The sequence below is a fragment of the Helicoverpa armigera genome, chromosome 11 (genome assembly GCF_030705265.1).
Source record: "Helicoverpa armigera isolate CAAS_96S chromosome 11, ASM3070526v1, whole genome shotgun sequence".
In the NCBI taxonomy this organism is placed as follows: Eukaryota; Metazoa; Arthropoda; class Insecta; order Lepidoptera; family Noctuidae; genus Helicoverpa; species Helicoverpa armigera.
Window position 1 is genome coordinate 10,668,510 of NC_087130.1, and position 15,390 is coordinate 10,683,899.

At 35.4% G+C, this 15,390-nt stretch overlaps 1 protein-coding gene across 1 annotated transcript in view; it reads left to right on the forward strand.

The window, feature by feature from the left end:
• The window catches only part of LOC126056964 (sodium-dependent neutral amino acid transporter B(0)AT3), a 30,287-nt gene that overhangs the window by 10,108 nt on the left and 4,789 nt on the right, over positions 1-15,390 (forward strand). The window contains exons 2-3 of the mRNA XM_049851933.2: positions 7,432-8,103; positions 10,517-10,878. Coding sequence (XP_049707890.1) covers positions 7,432-8,103; positions 10,517-10,878 — 1,034 coding nt within the window. The remainder of the gene's footprint in view (positions 1-7,431; positions 8,104-10,516; positions 10,879-15,390) is intronic.

The window sequence follows — 15,390 nt, forward strand, 5'->3', positions numbered from 1 at the left end:
CCGAACGAACAAACAGATAAACAGACAAACAGACAAAAATGACAAAAATGATGGAAATGGGTTCTGTTAGTTATCCTTTAACATGCTGGCAATTTTTTTTGCCAATTTCTTCAATGTACAAAAATTACTTTTCTACAGATTTATTATATGTATAGAAAGAATATATAGATAAGTACTAAAGTCTTATTTTATACATACTTACTTAAAAGAACGGGTATTATAAAAGAAAAGGTATCTAATAAATCTGCAGAGTTATTGTTTAAAGACACTCACACAATTAAAAAAAGTGTTTGTCTTTGCCTATTATAAAAGAAATCAGGATTCCTCAATTCTTGTTTGACACCTAGTAAGTCTTGATGTAGTTGCTTGCTTAAGTATTCCTACACTAGTGAGATAACCGAGATAGGTATTTGAATAACATTATTTTAAATTCTTTAAGCCAATAAACGAAAGTTTGTTTAACCTTAACACGCTCTAAAGCCCTAGAAACACTAAATAAAACTAGTTGTACAAACGCAAATAACTAAAATTCAGGTCATGTCAAAGCTTCAAAATAAATTAATCAACAGCAACAACAAACCAACATACCTACTTTGTGTGATATACAATATACAACAGTGTTGGTTCACCATTCAGTGCACGAACAAACAGTACAAAATCAATAGTCGATGCTCCATGCTGAATATATTCCTGTTTTTATTCTCTCTTTGTACCATTGTGCTCCGAAGTTTACAATACCGGGGTGGTTTGCTAAGAGCACGGTCCGATCCCAATTATATATCTATCTATGGATTTGCTTACTGAAGATAGGAGTTTAAAGAAAAAGTTGTAAACTGTATATCGCTGTTTCTTTTCATCTTATTTCTCTTTTATTGTGAAAACTTAGAAGTGGAATATGCACTGTTCCCATTCAACAGTGCATTGATACGGAAGTATCTAACTCTGTCTAGCTATCCGGCTTGCACGCTAAAACTACTGAATCGATTTAATTTAACTTTACCACACAGAATCTAAAGCCTGAGAAAGCACATAGACTACTTTTTAGGGTTCCGTACCCAAAGGGTAAAACGGGACCCTATTGTTTTCGCTCCTCTGTCCGTCCGTCCGTCCGTCCGTCCGTTCGTCCGTCCGTCCGTCTGTCACCAGGCTGTATCTCATGAACCGTGTAGTTAGAGAGTTGAAATTTTCACAGATGATGTATTTCTGTTGCCGCTATAACAACAAATACTGAAAACCAGAATAAAATAAATATTTCGAGGGGCTCCCATACAACAAACGTGATTTTTTTGCTCATTTTTGCTCGATATCCATAAATATATATAGAATGTTAGTTTGGATGGAACGGAACCCTACGTGCGCGAGTCCGACTCGCACTTGGCCGGTTTTTTATCCGGTTACGCTAACTCGCTCCACCGGGACACGGGTGGAACCACGTTAAACAGCTAGTAAGATAAAAGGTAAAGCAATAACCGTTTCAACTTTTACAGTACTTCAGGCTTTTACAGCGCTACCTGGTACGCTTTATGACCTCAATCGTGGCGTTTAACTAGCACATTATGAAAATGGGTCACTTGCTCTGCACTTACTTTCAAATGATTCTAATAAGGGTAACTTGTATGGGTATGTAGGCTAATTATGTGGAATTGGTTACTGTTACTGTTACCTTTTTGTCGTCCCACTGCTGGGCACAGGCCTCCTCTCACATGGAGAAGGATTGAGCATTAATCACCACGCTTGCTCAATGCGGGTTGGTGATTTCAGACTTTATAGTCTAGGTTTCCTCAAGATGTTTTCCTTCTCCTTTTTATCAGCCATTGGTGTCTAAGTATACTTAGAAAGTACATACAAACTTAGAAAAGTTGCATTGGTACTTGCCTGACCCTGGAATCGAACCCACACACTCATACTCGAAAGGTTGGTTCTTTACCCACTAGGCTACCACGACTATTACTATGTGGAATTGGTACTTACTTTCATTAGCAATAGGGTTTTAGTTAAAACCTCTACTTAAAGGCTCTTTAGTATTGTGTATTGCTCTAGTTAGAAGTCTGATAAACAAATAAGTACAGTTTAAAATCTATTTTCAGTTTTTTTCCCAAAAGTTATTTCAACAGCATTTCACATCAAATAAAAAGAAGAGCATATGAAAACCAATTTTTTCGGTATTAAATTGGTTTCTATTTTTGTACCAGCTTCCAAAATAGGAAATAGTTCTCAATTCGTACAACCAATTTGTGTTCTTTTAAAGCGAAATAGTGTAGGTACTCCCTGTATGGTCCAAATCATCAAGTTAATATCTGAACAGAACTTAGAATCCTTGAGAAATCAAGTACATTTCTCGAAAAATGTAGTCGAGTGTCTGATAAAAACTTGACATTAAATTACTTACAATACAGCGGCAGATTTTCTCTCCATCTCTACTTACCCTTTTTTTTAACGACGTCAAAAATCATCAAATGACCCCTTCCGCTGTGGGTTAGCAGCGGTGAGGGAGTGTCAGACTCTTACTGACTAAAGACCGTCGTTTTCCGTCATAGGCCTTTTATGTACCAGGGCCGCGGTATCTCTTTCGAACAACCCGCAGCCCCGGCAGATCTCTACTTACCCTTTACTACAAATACCGCGATAATACACAAAGTATGAGACACGTTTCTAAATGTATTTTACTTCAAAAGTCTAACTTGAAACATTACTCTAAAACTTTGCTTAACGAGTTTTGAATGCAAACGACCAGCGATTGTCATAACTCGTTTTTAAAATAGATCTTATTTGTGGTTTAGTCTCTGTTGAAATATGGACGTATTTATGAAAGGATTGTTCAATAATTTTTACAGTGTTTTTGTAAAGACTATTTTTTATGTATGTAGCATTTTTCATTAGAACTTTTGCTCTATTTTTTATAGTATAAGTGAATAACAATTACTGCTTTAATAGATAGATATTAAAGCAGATAATTTAATAGATATCCAGCTTTAATTAAAGTGTAATTCATCATTTTTATTTCATTTAATTCAATTTTTATCAAATTATGGATGTTAAGACTTATTTTTCTTCTACTTTATCAATTTTCAGATTTTCCATTTACGTTTGTTAAGAAAAGAAACATTACATTTAATAATAATTTCACTCTAATAAGTTAGATACAAAAATAAAAACTAATACAAAATTGAATTCACTATCGTAGCGCGACCGCCTACGCCGTAGCCACAGAGTTCACAGGCGTAGCGCGTAGGCGTTGCGTAGGCCACAGCTGGAAAGTTCAGTCATTTCTCTTAGCTTTGGTACTTATATACAGATGTCTACTATTTTTTGTTTATCCTTTCTTGTATTAAGGTTTATGAAGGTCAAAGTCGTATTTTACAATATGGCTTCGTTTAGTGAGAATACAAATTATGAACGTATGAATTTGTATTTTTAAATACGACATAATTGTTTTTCTTTGATTTAAAAATGTAGTATTTTGATCAATGTTATTTAGTCTAATTATTACTTGTTTAGTAACTCTTGGAAACTTGAGACACTTCACGTGCCTAATTGATAGACTGATAAATAAATTACACTTCCCGACTAAAACACTGTAACTGACTGTCCACGACGAAAACCAATAACTAATTTAAATTACACTTTCAATGTTGGTAATAGAAATCTCATTTAAATGAACAATCCTCATAATTGAATCTAATATCGGAACGAAACCCTCATTAAATCTTTTGTTTCATTGCTGAACCAAAATCGATAGCTTACGCTCATTAATAAGTCCCCGTCACTAAGATGAAAGGGAGCTGTGACGTCACGGTCCTCAAAGAAAACCATGGAGAACAAAATGACTAGCGGAGGTGCCATAATGGAAAATCTCCTAAGAAAGTAGCGCGCCAAAATGCGGGTGAGCGGGTACGAGGAACGTTACTGTCTTCGCGTTACTTCTTTAGACTTGTAATTTTTTTGTAATACCAAAAATCGTTGACAGATTCTCAAGGAACCTGAACGCCTCGTTAGTTCACTCGTAACTGATCGTTTGGTCATGCCCACAGTTAGGATTTGACCAAGAAGAAGGCGTTTGATGTACCTACATTATGGCATCTCCGCTCATCTTTCCTTAATCCGTGAAGACGACCCACATTGTCTATGATGAATAAGACGTCATTTCAGGGTTGCCAGTGTCAGATGGCCGCTTTTGTTACGACCTTGTTGGAATATTATTACCATATTATGGCGCAGATGACGGACAGAAGGGATTTAAGAGACAGTAGGCCGATTTGCGATGGTTTAAATACTGATATTATAACTGAATATTGAATTAATGATTGAAAGTCCAAAAAACTAACACGAACGATTTTTTATCAGAATCTGTGTATTGGCTTAATAGTAAGCTCGCTTCGTAAAAACGAAAAAAACATCGAAAGCATTTTTGATGCTCTCAATATTTAATGAAAATGTATAAAAATATACTATACGCATTCGCTACAATATGTAGAAAGTTCATTCCAAAAATGTACATCGAAATATTCGTACACATTGCTATCTGTATGCGGCTGAAATACTAGCAGTGAATTCACGTCGGATATTTAATTAAAGTTGTACAAATTGCATTTATAATTAGGCGACTTTAAAGCCGTGTACTCATTAACTGTAACCAGCGTCTAGTTTTGTTGTTGTAAGTTAAGTAATATTTCAAAAATATTCGGGAAATTGCAACCTTTGATCGACGATATAGGTTAGCTGGGAGAGATCGCTCTTAGCGATATGACGGTCCATTATGTCACCGTGTTAGTTGAATTAGTTCTAAGATAAAAAAATAAATAAAAAATTGGCGCACATCCAATAAAGTACCTACCTATATAATCTATGTAAATGTGTAATGCGAGTCTACTGCTAGTATGTAGCAGTAGACTTGCATTACGCATTTTGGTAGAATCTTGCCTATGGCTTGCTAGTGAGTATCTAACTTAAAATTGTAGTGCCAGCCCTGCATAGAGGGTGGAAATATGTGGCTTTGTTGCTAATTGAGATATGTTGTCTTTTGTTTTGATATGTGCTGATAGCACTCCCGATGGTAATTATTGTATGGTTCACAAAAATTTGATCGAGGAGAGTGTTCTGTTAATCTGAAACTAGCGGGGTGTCAAACATATAAACTTTTCAGTATCATTAAAGTACATATTTACTCTTTAATAACAATCAAAAATTCAAATTCAAAATCTTTATTGCTAACTAAGTCGGTATAAAAGTAAGTTAAGTAGGTAAAAATACTAGTTGGATCCCGGTTTCCAAGTACTTCGAAGTCAGATATAAACTGTCTTCAAGAGCTCAAGCCGCATATCATGAAATCTATACAATTTGTTTTTTTTTTCTCTTTGTTGGAGCTGTTGCTCTTGTCTTGATATATTGATAATCTTGATGGAGTAACACTTGATAAATAAAACTTGACGATTTGCAGAAAATAACGTAATTTAATTAAAAACGTTATTATATTAAAATAACTTGTGTGCAGACTTGTACGGTCAATTGAGAACTGTCTGATAAGTAAAATGTAATGTTTTTGCAATATGTATAAAAATGCAATTCAACAAAATTATGTACTTTGTACACTCTTTATTTATTTTTTTCTCTTTTTTTATCCAATTTGTTATCGAAAGCACATTTGCCTAAAACAAACAGATGTATTTTTGAATTAGGAATTACAGCTTGAATTAGTATAAATATACAAATGGTTTGACATTGATCAATTTCGAATTGGCAAAATTTTCAGAATTCATCTCTGTCAAAATATATATTTTCAAACGAAGGTTGAGGGTGCTGGGTAAAATAGGGTTTCTGTCGAGAAGGTTGGCACCTGCAATAAATCACAGACAAGGTCGATGTCCGGGGCAGACGACTGTGAAGTAAATCTTAAACTTTGAGTACTTTTGACGCAGAAAAAAAGATTTCAGCAGTCCGATGACCTTCGAAATTTCTCAAAAAATATTATTTTTACGGTTTATATAAATGAAGTAGCTGCCATTGCCTTCTGTTTTTGTAGGTAGGAACTGCATAAGAAGGTAGTTTTTTCCAGCACCGTGAAAAATGGGACGCAATTCTTTCTGAACTAGTAACAAAATATACCATATGTATGGAATTTTATTACGTTAAATTAATTAATAATTAATCAAGTTGAGAAGACACATATTCAAACAAAGTCAGGTGAATGAGTACAATAATATCTGTTTGAAAAAATCTTTATAAAACAGTTCAGTAATTTATAGCAGACCTTTTTAATAAAGATTCGCATCTGGCTGGCATTAATCAGAAAAAGTTGGCATTCTCCTTTTGTTTTAAATTACGAACGCTTTTCTGTTATTCGTTTCGCGAACGTTGTAAAATGTAGGTAATGCAGCCTCCTTCATTTTTTTTTATTTGCTGTTTTATGAACGTACCCAAAGAAAAATGTTTTAAACCTATTATAAAATACTAGCTGTTTTACCGCGGGACTTATCACCGATACCGAGATACAATATAGCCTATGTTACTCAGGAAAATTGTAGCTTTCAAACAGTGAAAGAATTTTTCCAATTGGTTCAGTAGTTTCGGAGCCTTAAGGGTAGAAAGAAACTACTATTAGTATAGAAAGATTTTCTTATAAATAATATTATTCGAAGAAATAAATGTTGAACATAGTCTGAACCGTAATCTCGTCCCATTACGATAATTATCAGTGAACAAATTACGCCTTCAGACTGCGGACGATTATTTGGGTCGAAGGCTTTTACTTGAAGATCCAGATGCCTTTTCACTAATCCGTGTAATTATAATTAAGGCATTCGTGGCGGTTTTCATGGAAAATCGGATTGTCTATTTTCTCTTTTTTTATCTAGACTACTATAGGTAATAAAGGGGAAAGGTTTTTTGTTTCTTGATACCCTAAAGCACATATTACTTAATAGTTAAAGGCCTAAAGGCTCTGAAACTACTGAACCGATTTGAAAAATTCTTTCACCTTTGGAAAGCTACACTCCTGATTAACATAGACAATTACTTTATCCCAGTATGGGTAGTAGTTCCCACGGGACGCGGGTGAAACCACGGGAAAACGGCTAGACGTTAAATAAAATATAAAAAGAACTATTGTATACAATTTGTAACTGCTGACATATTTTTGCTTTTCTATTTTTAAATCTTTTGTTACTTTTCTATAAAAAGCAGTTAAATAATAGCCCGATGGATCGATTTTCTTGGTTCGTGTTACGCCGTTTTCTTAATAAATCGTTTTCCTTTGTGCTCCGGCGAGAATAAAACAGACAATTTTGCGTGATTTGTATATTTCCCGAGCTGTACGTGAATATGAGCATTGAGCAACATTCTTTTGGGAGAAAAGTATTATCCCTGAATACAAGAATCACAGATACCCACCGATGTTTATTTAATAGAAATTAATAAGTGTTTCATTTGTTTCAGGTGAGCAGTCCAACCCAATACTTCTGGTACCGCACAACCCTTCAAATATCAGAAGACATAAACCACCCAGAAACATTCAACTACAAAATAGCACTAGCCTTAGTCATTGCCTGGATCCTAGTCTACCTGTGCATGATCAAAGGCATCGCGTCCTCAGGGAAGGTGGTCTACGTCACTGCCACCTTCCCCTACATAGTCCTCGTTATATTCTTCTTTAGAGGCATAACCCTTAAGGGCATGAGTGACGGACTGATTCATTTATTCACTCCAAAGTGGCACAGGATTTTGGACCCTGTGGTATGGCTGGAAGCAGGCACACAAATCTTCTTTTCCCTTGGCCTCGCTTTTGGGGGTCTAATAGCCTTCTCTTCATACAACCCAGTTGACAATAACTGCTACAGAGATGCGATTATGGTCTCTATGACGAACTGCTTAACGTCCATGTTTGCTGGTATCGTGGTGTTTTCTATAATTGGGTTTAAGGCTACGATGGTGTATGAGAAGTGTTTGGATGTGAGGAACGAGACTTTGCTGGAGGTGTTTGGGCCTGCCTTTAAGTCCTTGGTACTGCCTGAGGCTGGGCAGACGGTGACGGTAGACCTGAATGGGAATCTGACGTCGTTGGTGATGCCTCATCTACCTGAATGCGACTTGCAGAAGGAGCTAGATAATGTAAGTTGTAGTTATATAGATCTATAGCTTAAATACCCCATTTATTACTTAAAGCAAGAAGCTATTTCAAATAATAGACTACGCTAAATTGTCAGAGATATCAGCCATTGTGTCTCAAAATGTTTTTTCTCTCAAGCGTACAGCTAAAAACGGCTTTAATAATCCATATTCTGATAACGTTTTTCGCTCAGTACTTTCATTGTTGTGGGCTCTAAACAAATGCAGGCATTTAATCTCCATGTTAGATTTTATTTACAATCTGTTGAAGATGTAATCGCGAATCTGTGTAATCTTGAACTTCAAACAGAGTGGAAAGCTAACCAGTCTGATTGCTTGTAGACATTTAAAATGAGGCCGAGTGCTTGTCGAGAAAATTGGTTTAACGAGAATCTTGAAGAAAATATGTAGGTACATGTTGACATAAATTGATATGGTGTATGGGGGTTTGTTAGAACAAACATTGATCGACATCTACATGATCGATTACATGCGATTCTGAGGATTTTTTAGGGTTCCGTACCTCAAAAGGAAAAAACGGAACCCTTATAGGATCACTTTGTTGTCCGTCTGTCTGTCTGTCTGTCTGTCAAGACCCTTTATCTCAAGAACGCGTGGACGTATCAACCTGAAATTCACATGAAATACTCAGGTCTATTGTCCCTTTAAGCTGTGAAAATATCAAACTTCTAAGCCAAGCCAATCAAAAGATACAGCCGATTGTGTCGATATTTTCAACAAATTTTCGACACTCGCAAAGGAATCAAAACCTACAGGATACTTCCCGTAAACTCAGAGTCTTGAAATTTGGCATGAAGCATTGTCATATAATGCGAATATAGGAAAAATTACGAAAATCTCATTTTTTTAGTTATATAATGTAAAAAAAAATATTTTAATAAAATGAAACTTACTACCTTATTTCTCACGAACGAATAAAGGTATCAAATTGAAATTTATACCAAATACCTAGGTCTATTGTCCCTTTAAGCAGTGAAAAAATCAAACTTCTGAGTTAACGCGATCAAAAGATACAGCAGTTATACCGACACCTTAGACGAATTTCCGTCACACGCTAGGGAATCAAAACCTACAAGGTACTTCCCGTGAACTCAGAATCTTGAAATTCGGCAAGAAGCAACGTTATATAGTACAGATAAAGGAAAAATTGCAAAATGATAAATTTGAAGTTACATAAAATATTATCATATCAAATCAAATATTTTCCTCATTTCAATGCGGAATTTAAACGACCAAGTTTGACGGATTTGAGAAATCATTTCTTTGTAGTAAAAGAGTATACTCGCCGTTTATTTCCATTGTCATCAGGTCAGGATCTGATGATGGAAATCCTGAGAAATTGAGGGCAACTATCAAAAATTGTAGGCATGCATAGGATTAAAACTTGATTCTCAGATGTATGTCTGGTAAAACTATCAAACAGTGAAGGTTTAGAGCTTTCTTGATGATGGAGACGTGAGAAAGTCGAGAGAACTCCTTAACGGTATGATTTAGTAACGTCGTGTTTGGGCTTATATTATTCGTATTGACGAGAACTTTTCACAAAAGTTAAAAATAAAAACTATTTACAAAAAAAAAAACAACTTCTAAAAACCACAAGAAAACTGTTTATATGCATCGGTCTAGATCTCGGTGGATAAATAAATATAGATGCATCCTCTAGACACCGACTTCTAGACCGATGCACCTAACATCTTTTTAATTTCTTTCTTGCTTTTGTTTTCTTGTTGCTTGAATGTTTGAAGTTGGATTTGTTTGTAAAATGCTACAAAATAAAATAAAGCCGACTTTATAAAACAAAGAAAGGGACAGAATTACACTTTTGTCAAGGCTCTAGAAACATAAAGCCAGCAGCCCCGAATCCTACTCTCTAGCAGTCGTTGTTACAATTCGACAGTTACAAGTCGTCAGGCAGTTTCGAAAAAAACCTGAAATTGGGGCTCGTTAGGTGATTAATCCCTCAAAAATAGAAGATCCCATTTGTACTGAATTCTCATCACCTAAAATAAAATAAGCTCCAACACAAGGTTACTTTATAAATTGTAAAGGAGTTCCCATAACTATATCTGATCTTTGCTATCGATCCCACAATGGCAGTCAAAACCTATCTATGTGGGAAGTTGCGGTTGGCGCGAGACTCACTTTTTATCTATACAGGATTTGTGCGGAACCCTCGGTGCGCGAGTCCGACTCGCACTTGGCCGGTTTATTATTATAGTAGTTACATATTTTGCTAACATTTCAGAATTTACACCGAATTAAGAGTGTAATCAAAACAAAAATGTGTTCATTTTTGTAGTCAATAGTAATAATGCCAGATTTTAGGTTCAAAGAGAGTGACTTCTCTAACTTTAATATCAATTAAAATAACATTATATCTGTCTTTCTTCCACAGACTGCCTCCGGAACAGGCCTCGCCTTCATTATCTTCACGGAAGCCATAAACCAGTTCCCTGGAGCTCAATTCTGGTCCGTCCTCTTTTTCCTGATGCTCTTCACATTAGGAATAGACTCCCAATTCGGTACTCTTGAAGGAGTGGTCACATCTATAGTGGATATGAAACTATTCCCGAATTTGAGAAAGGAGTATTTAACAGGGGGCTTGTGCCTCCTTTGTTGCCTGTTGTCTATGGGCTTCGCTCATGGTTCTGGCAGCTATATATTTCTGCTGTTTGACATGTATAGCGGAAATTTTCCGCTGCTTATCATAGCATTCTTCGAGTGCGTTGGGATTGCCTACGTCTATGGAGTTAAAAGGTAAGTTTTCTTTATAACTTTAATAAGATCATCATCATCATCATCATCAGCCTTTCGCAGTCCACTGCTGGACATAGGCCTCTCCAATTAGATCATATTAGTATTTTAATTTGGTTTTTCACAACTATATCATGCTGGTTTCCAGTGTATTTAGCTGATTATCCCTACATTATTTATTTATTTAATTAGTCCTGTGAACGCAACACATTGCTAAAAAAACTAGATAACAAAACTAGATGGTATTAATTTAAGTGACATCACTTAGGTACCACACAAGCACATTACAATTTCTTATCACTAACTCCCAAAAGAAGTCAAGTTTAACTGCTAAAGCTAAGTAAACGAAGAAATTAAATACAAACACTGGCCACCGGACTGTAAGCTTGAGGGTCGTAACTTAACGAGGTCAAAGCCGTTTGGGGTCCGCTTACTTGACAGCCTGACTTGTGTGGGCTTGTTAGTTTAGGATTGCAACTGAGGTATTATATTTTGCTGTTACTTATACCTCTAAGTTTTTAAATGATAATCTGCTCTTTCTTTTAGTAAGATGACATTTTCTTATGAAATTGTACATTTTATCGTGTCTTTAAGTTGTACATGGGATATAGTCCCGGACTTTTGGAAGACTGTTATTGATACTATTTAAGAGTAATCAGGCAGTTGAAACAACCTTTAGATGCAACTTAATATGAATTTTTGCTGTCGTCTCGTCTGACTTTAAGATATCTGGCCTCTGATTGCCTCTGAAAATACACAAAATTATCTACTATACTACCGCTGAACGTACCTATTTACTTGTTGCTAAAGACTTGCGGCTTTAACCTTGCACGAAAAATGAGCATTTTATTTTGTTAAACTGATAAATTGTGCGTTAATTACGGTCACTGTTGTGGTCTAAACTACTACGATACCTATAGACAAACTTCGAACAACTAGAGGTTAGATTGCAAACAGTTCAACAGGCTTACCAAACTTGCTAGACATTATTATCGAGCTAAGTTTACTTGAGAACATCTTGTAGCAATGTGTTTGCAACTTAGAAGTACCTAGTTGTATCTAAGTGCAATGAAACTTAACTTGGTAAGTTGAAAATTCTTGTTTAAACGTACCTTGGGTACATGCTTAACTTGTCTAGCAAAGAGTACCTACACAGGAGTCTATCTTTGCTTAATTCTTAAAATCAAATCGTGTTATTAAGTGGTAAATGCTTAAGTAAGAGGCTGTCAAATAAATTGAGACTTAAAACATGCAAATCATCTTTATTTCTTAATTGAAACCTGACAATGTAGAATAGCTAGTTAGTATTGTGTAAAGCCTTTAAGTCTCCCGAAACGCAATAAAAAAAACAAATCCTTTTCTGTTTTGAAAATAGTTGCATGCTTATCAAGAATTAAAAACGTAAAATTTTAAAATAAATGCCTAAAGTCTAATGTGACGGGATAATCTTGACCCGACGGGGGCACTCAAACGGAGAAGGGTCTCAAATCAGTTAAATGTACCGTGAACATTCCGTCTGGGTTAAGACGCCATTTCCAGATTATTGTCTATGATTCGACATGTCTAAAACTTTAGTGCTGGCCACTTGTTGATTTAACAAAAAGATTATACTGTTGAAAGGCCATTTCATTATAATAACTTTTTTATTAGGTACTTTATACTTTAAAAGCTTCTTTAAGTAAAATGCGGTTATTAACTAACAAACTGTGTAAGTATTGTTATTAGGTACTTGGAGATAATTGATCGATTGAGTCACATTTTACACAGCTGTTATTATTCTAGATTTAATGAGGTCATGAGGTAGAACATTTTATCGAGCCAGCTGAATTAAGTAATTAGGTAAGAAAGGCTCTTCTTATAAACAGAAGTAGCGATTATTCAAAGCGAATAGCCATTTCCAAGCTTTCTAACTCACACACTCGTGCAAGAGATTTGATGACGTTATCTCATCAGCCAGATGGATTAAAAGAGGTTCTAATTTTAGAACACGAATGGAGGATTATGTCCAGGGAATATGTTAAATTCTATTTAAACTTCAGCCTGCATGGAACTGATTGCTCTTTGCATCGAGAATAACTTTTGCTGCGTTTAATTATGAGCTTTCAGACGTGATTTTAATAAGAATTGAAAGTGTTGCGTTTTTATTGAGTTTTACTTTGGTAAATGTAAAAATAAGTTTAATGTTATGCATATAGACTGAAGCACGCATTATCATTTTTTCGGGGTTGGAAATCATCAGATGATGCCTCCCACTGTGGGTGCAGTAAGATGGGAGTGTCAGACTTTTACTAACTAAAATCCACAATATTCCTTTCTGAGTTTTTGACATACTAAAGCTGCGGTAACACTTTCGAATAATCCCTCAGCATATTAGACACCAATTCAGTAGATACATATTATTATCATTTTATTTGCTAAATGATTTGCTACCACCTAACTAGGTAACTATAAGCCTGGCTCACAATGTCTAAGCATAACTTTGCTTGCTAAAATATAACATTTATCTAAACCAAACGACCGGCATGGCGTTCCACCCTTCTAAATTCAAACTGCCAGAACATATATTCTATGGCTATATGTGGCTTGTTTTCATACGACTTATGTAATACTCCTTTGAGACCAGGCTTACGTCACTCGTCTCGTTCCAGCTTATATAACCGTGCAATCTGGTTCTCACACTTTGCCCTTTGTTTTTTAATGAAAAAAGTATTTATATTTTTCTTCAGTATACTTTCTCTTTTATATTTATGTATTTTTGATAACATGAGGAGGTAACCTTTAACCTTAATCAATCAAAAGTGCTCTTCTTGTTGTTTAATTAGAATAAATAATATTTTTACTGTTCTATAAAGTTTAATTCATCTAGAATACTTTTAACCGTGCCGTACTATGGTCTTGGCTTACATTTTCCGCTTAGGGTGCTATTACCTTCACTAATCAAACATCTTGATCCAACATACTCGTATATTTGAATCCAGGCTAGTAACTTTAGCTAGTCTATAGAGCGAACTGTTTCTTTATACTAAAAGGAGTTGTTAGGTATCTTATCTGAGAACCTGAGTGTCCTCAGGACAAGCTGAGAATCCTTTATAGTTCTCCCGCTAAGACGGAATCCTTGCAAATTATTCCATTCAAGATGGTACAACTGTAGAAGGATTTGTCAAAGGAAACAGAATTTGTCTTCTAAAGAGAATAAGATGGTACTGTGAAGGTTTTCAAAGTGATTAATATACTCTTTGAATAAATATGTTGTAGGTAGGTAATGGTAAATACACTACATGTTAATAGTAATCCATTTGGTTGTTTATTTATTGAGTTCGCATCTCGTTTCGCTTTAGAGCAAGTGAAAAATTATATTTCATTCGGAAAGCGCACCTAAAAGGAAAGAGAAAATTATTCATCATAGCGCTTGGTTTGACAAAAGTTTAAAATCAGGATTTTATTGAAGTAGTTATTCAAAAGGCATTAAGCTAGAAATATGGTGTATAGTAGGAAAGTTATCAATGATTATGTAAGTACCGTGCTTTAGGTATAGTGATAGCGAAAATAAAATGTAGTAATTATAATTACAACTATAAATTATATCGGAGCTAGACAATAAGAACCTACCCAATCGCTCCATTATTAGAAAACAGTAACAAACAGCTAAAAGTTATGTAATTAAAACTTTGTCTTCCGACTGTTTGGTACTTAAGAAAGCTATTTCTAATTTTGTTAGGTAATAAAAAGTACTTCTCCCTAAAGTAAGGGCAAGTGCTGAGCATACACCTACATGTAAGATTCTTGAAATAATTTAGAAAATCACATTTTCCAATATAAAATCCTCTAAAAGAAACTAGCAATTTTCTAGTTATTATTGAGTTCCTTGCCGTTTCTTCTTTATAGGCAGCCCCGGATCTTCAATTTTTTTTAGGCGGGGCAAAAACTGAAAATGCCGCCCTGCCTACATACTTATGTTTATTCACCTTTATCATCCATTTAATTTCAGCTATCACTATGTAGGCAGGCAGGGCCGCCTCTAGCCCATGTAGCGCTTGGGTGCAATCATCACCCAAGCGCCACCTATACCTAGTACATATTGATCGAAGTACTTAGAATAGTTATAAGGAATATAAATAAGAACGTTCGAACGAAAGTCACTTTTTTGGTAGGTAAAGGACTTAAAAATGGTGTCCAAATCATTGTAGGCTTAAACTGTTGGCCAGGAATGCCAGGATTACGTTCTGAAAGTCGAGACAGATTCATGCAACCGTAAAAAGTAGCGCGAGCGAAGCGAGCGCGCAAATTTTTTAATTTTGGGACACAAAAACTTAATAAGTTTTAAAAAGCGCTGTAAAGTAACAAGCAGCGCAAACTTGTTTGTTTTTGAGGACTCCGTATAAATGCTTTTTGCTACATTCGACCTTTGTAGTAACGAAGGCAAACCATGTATAATATTGCGCGAGCGGAGCGAGCGCAAAATTTTTTGAGCCCACGACGCAAAAGTACTTGATGATTAAGTACCTTGTAAAGCAA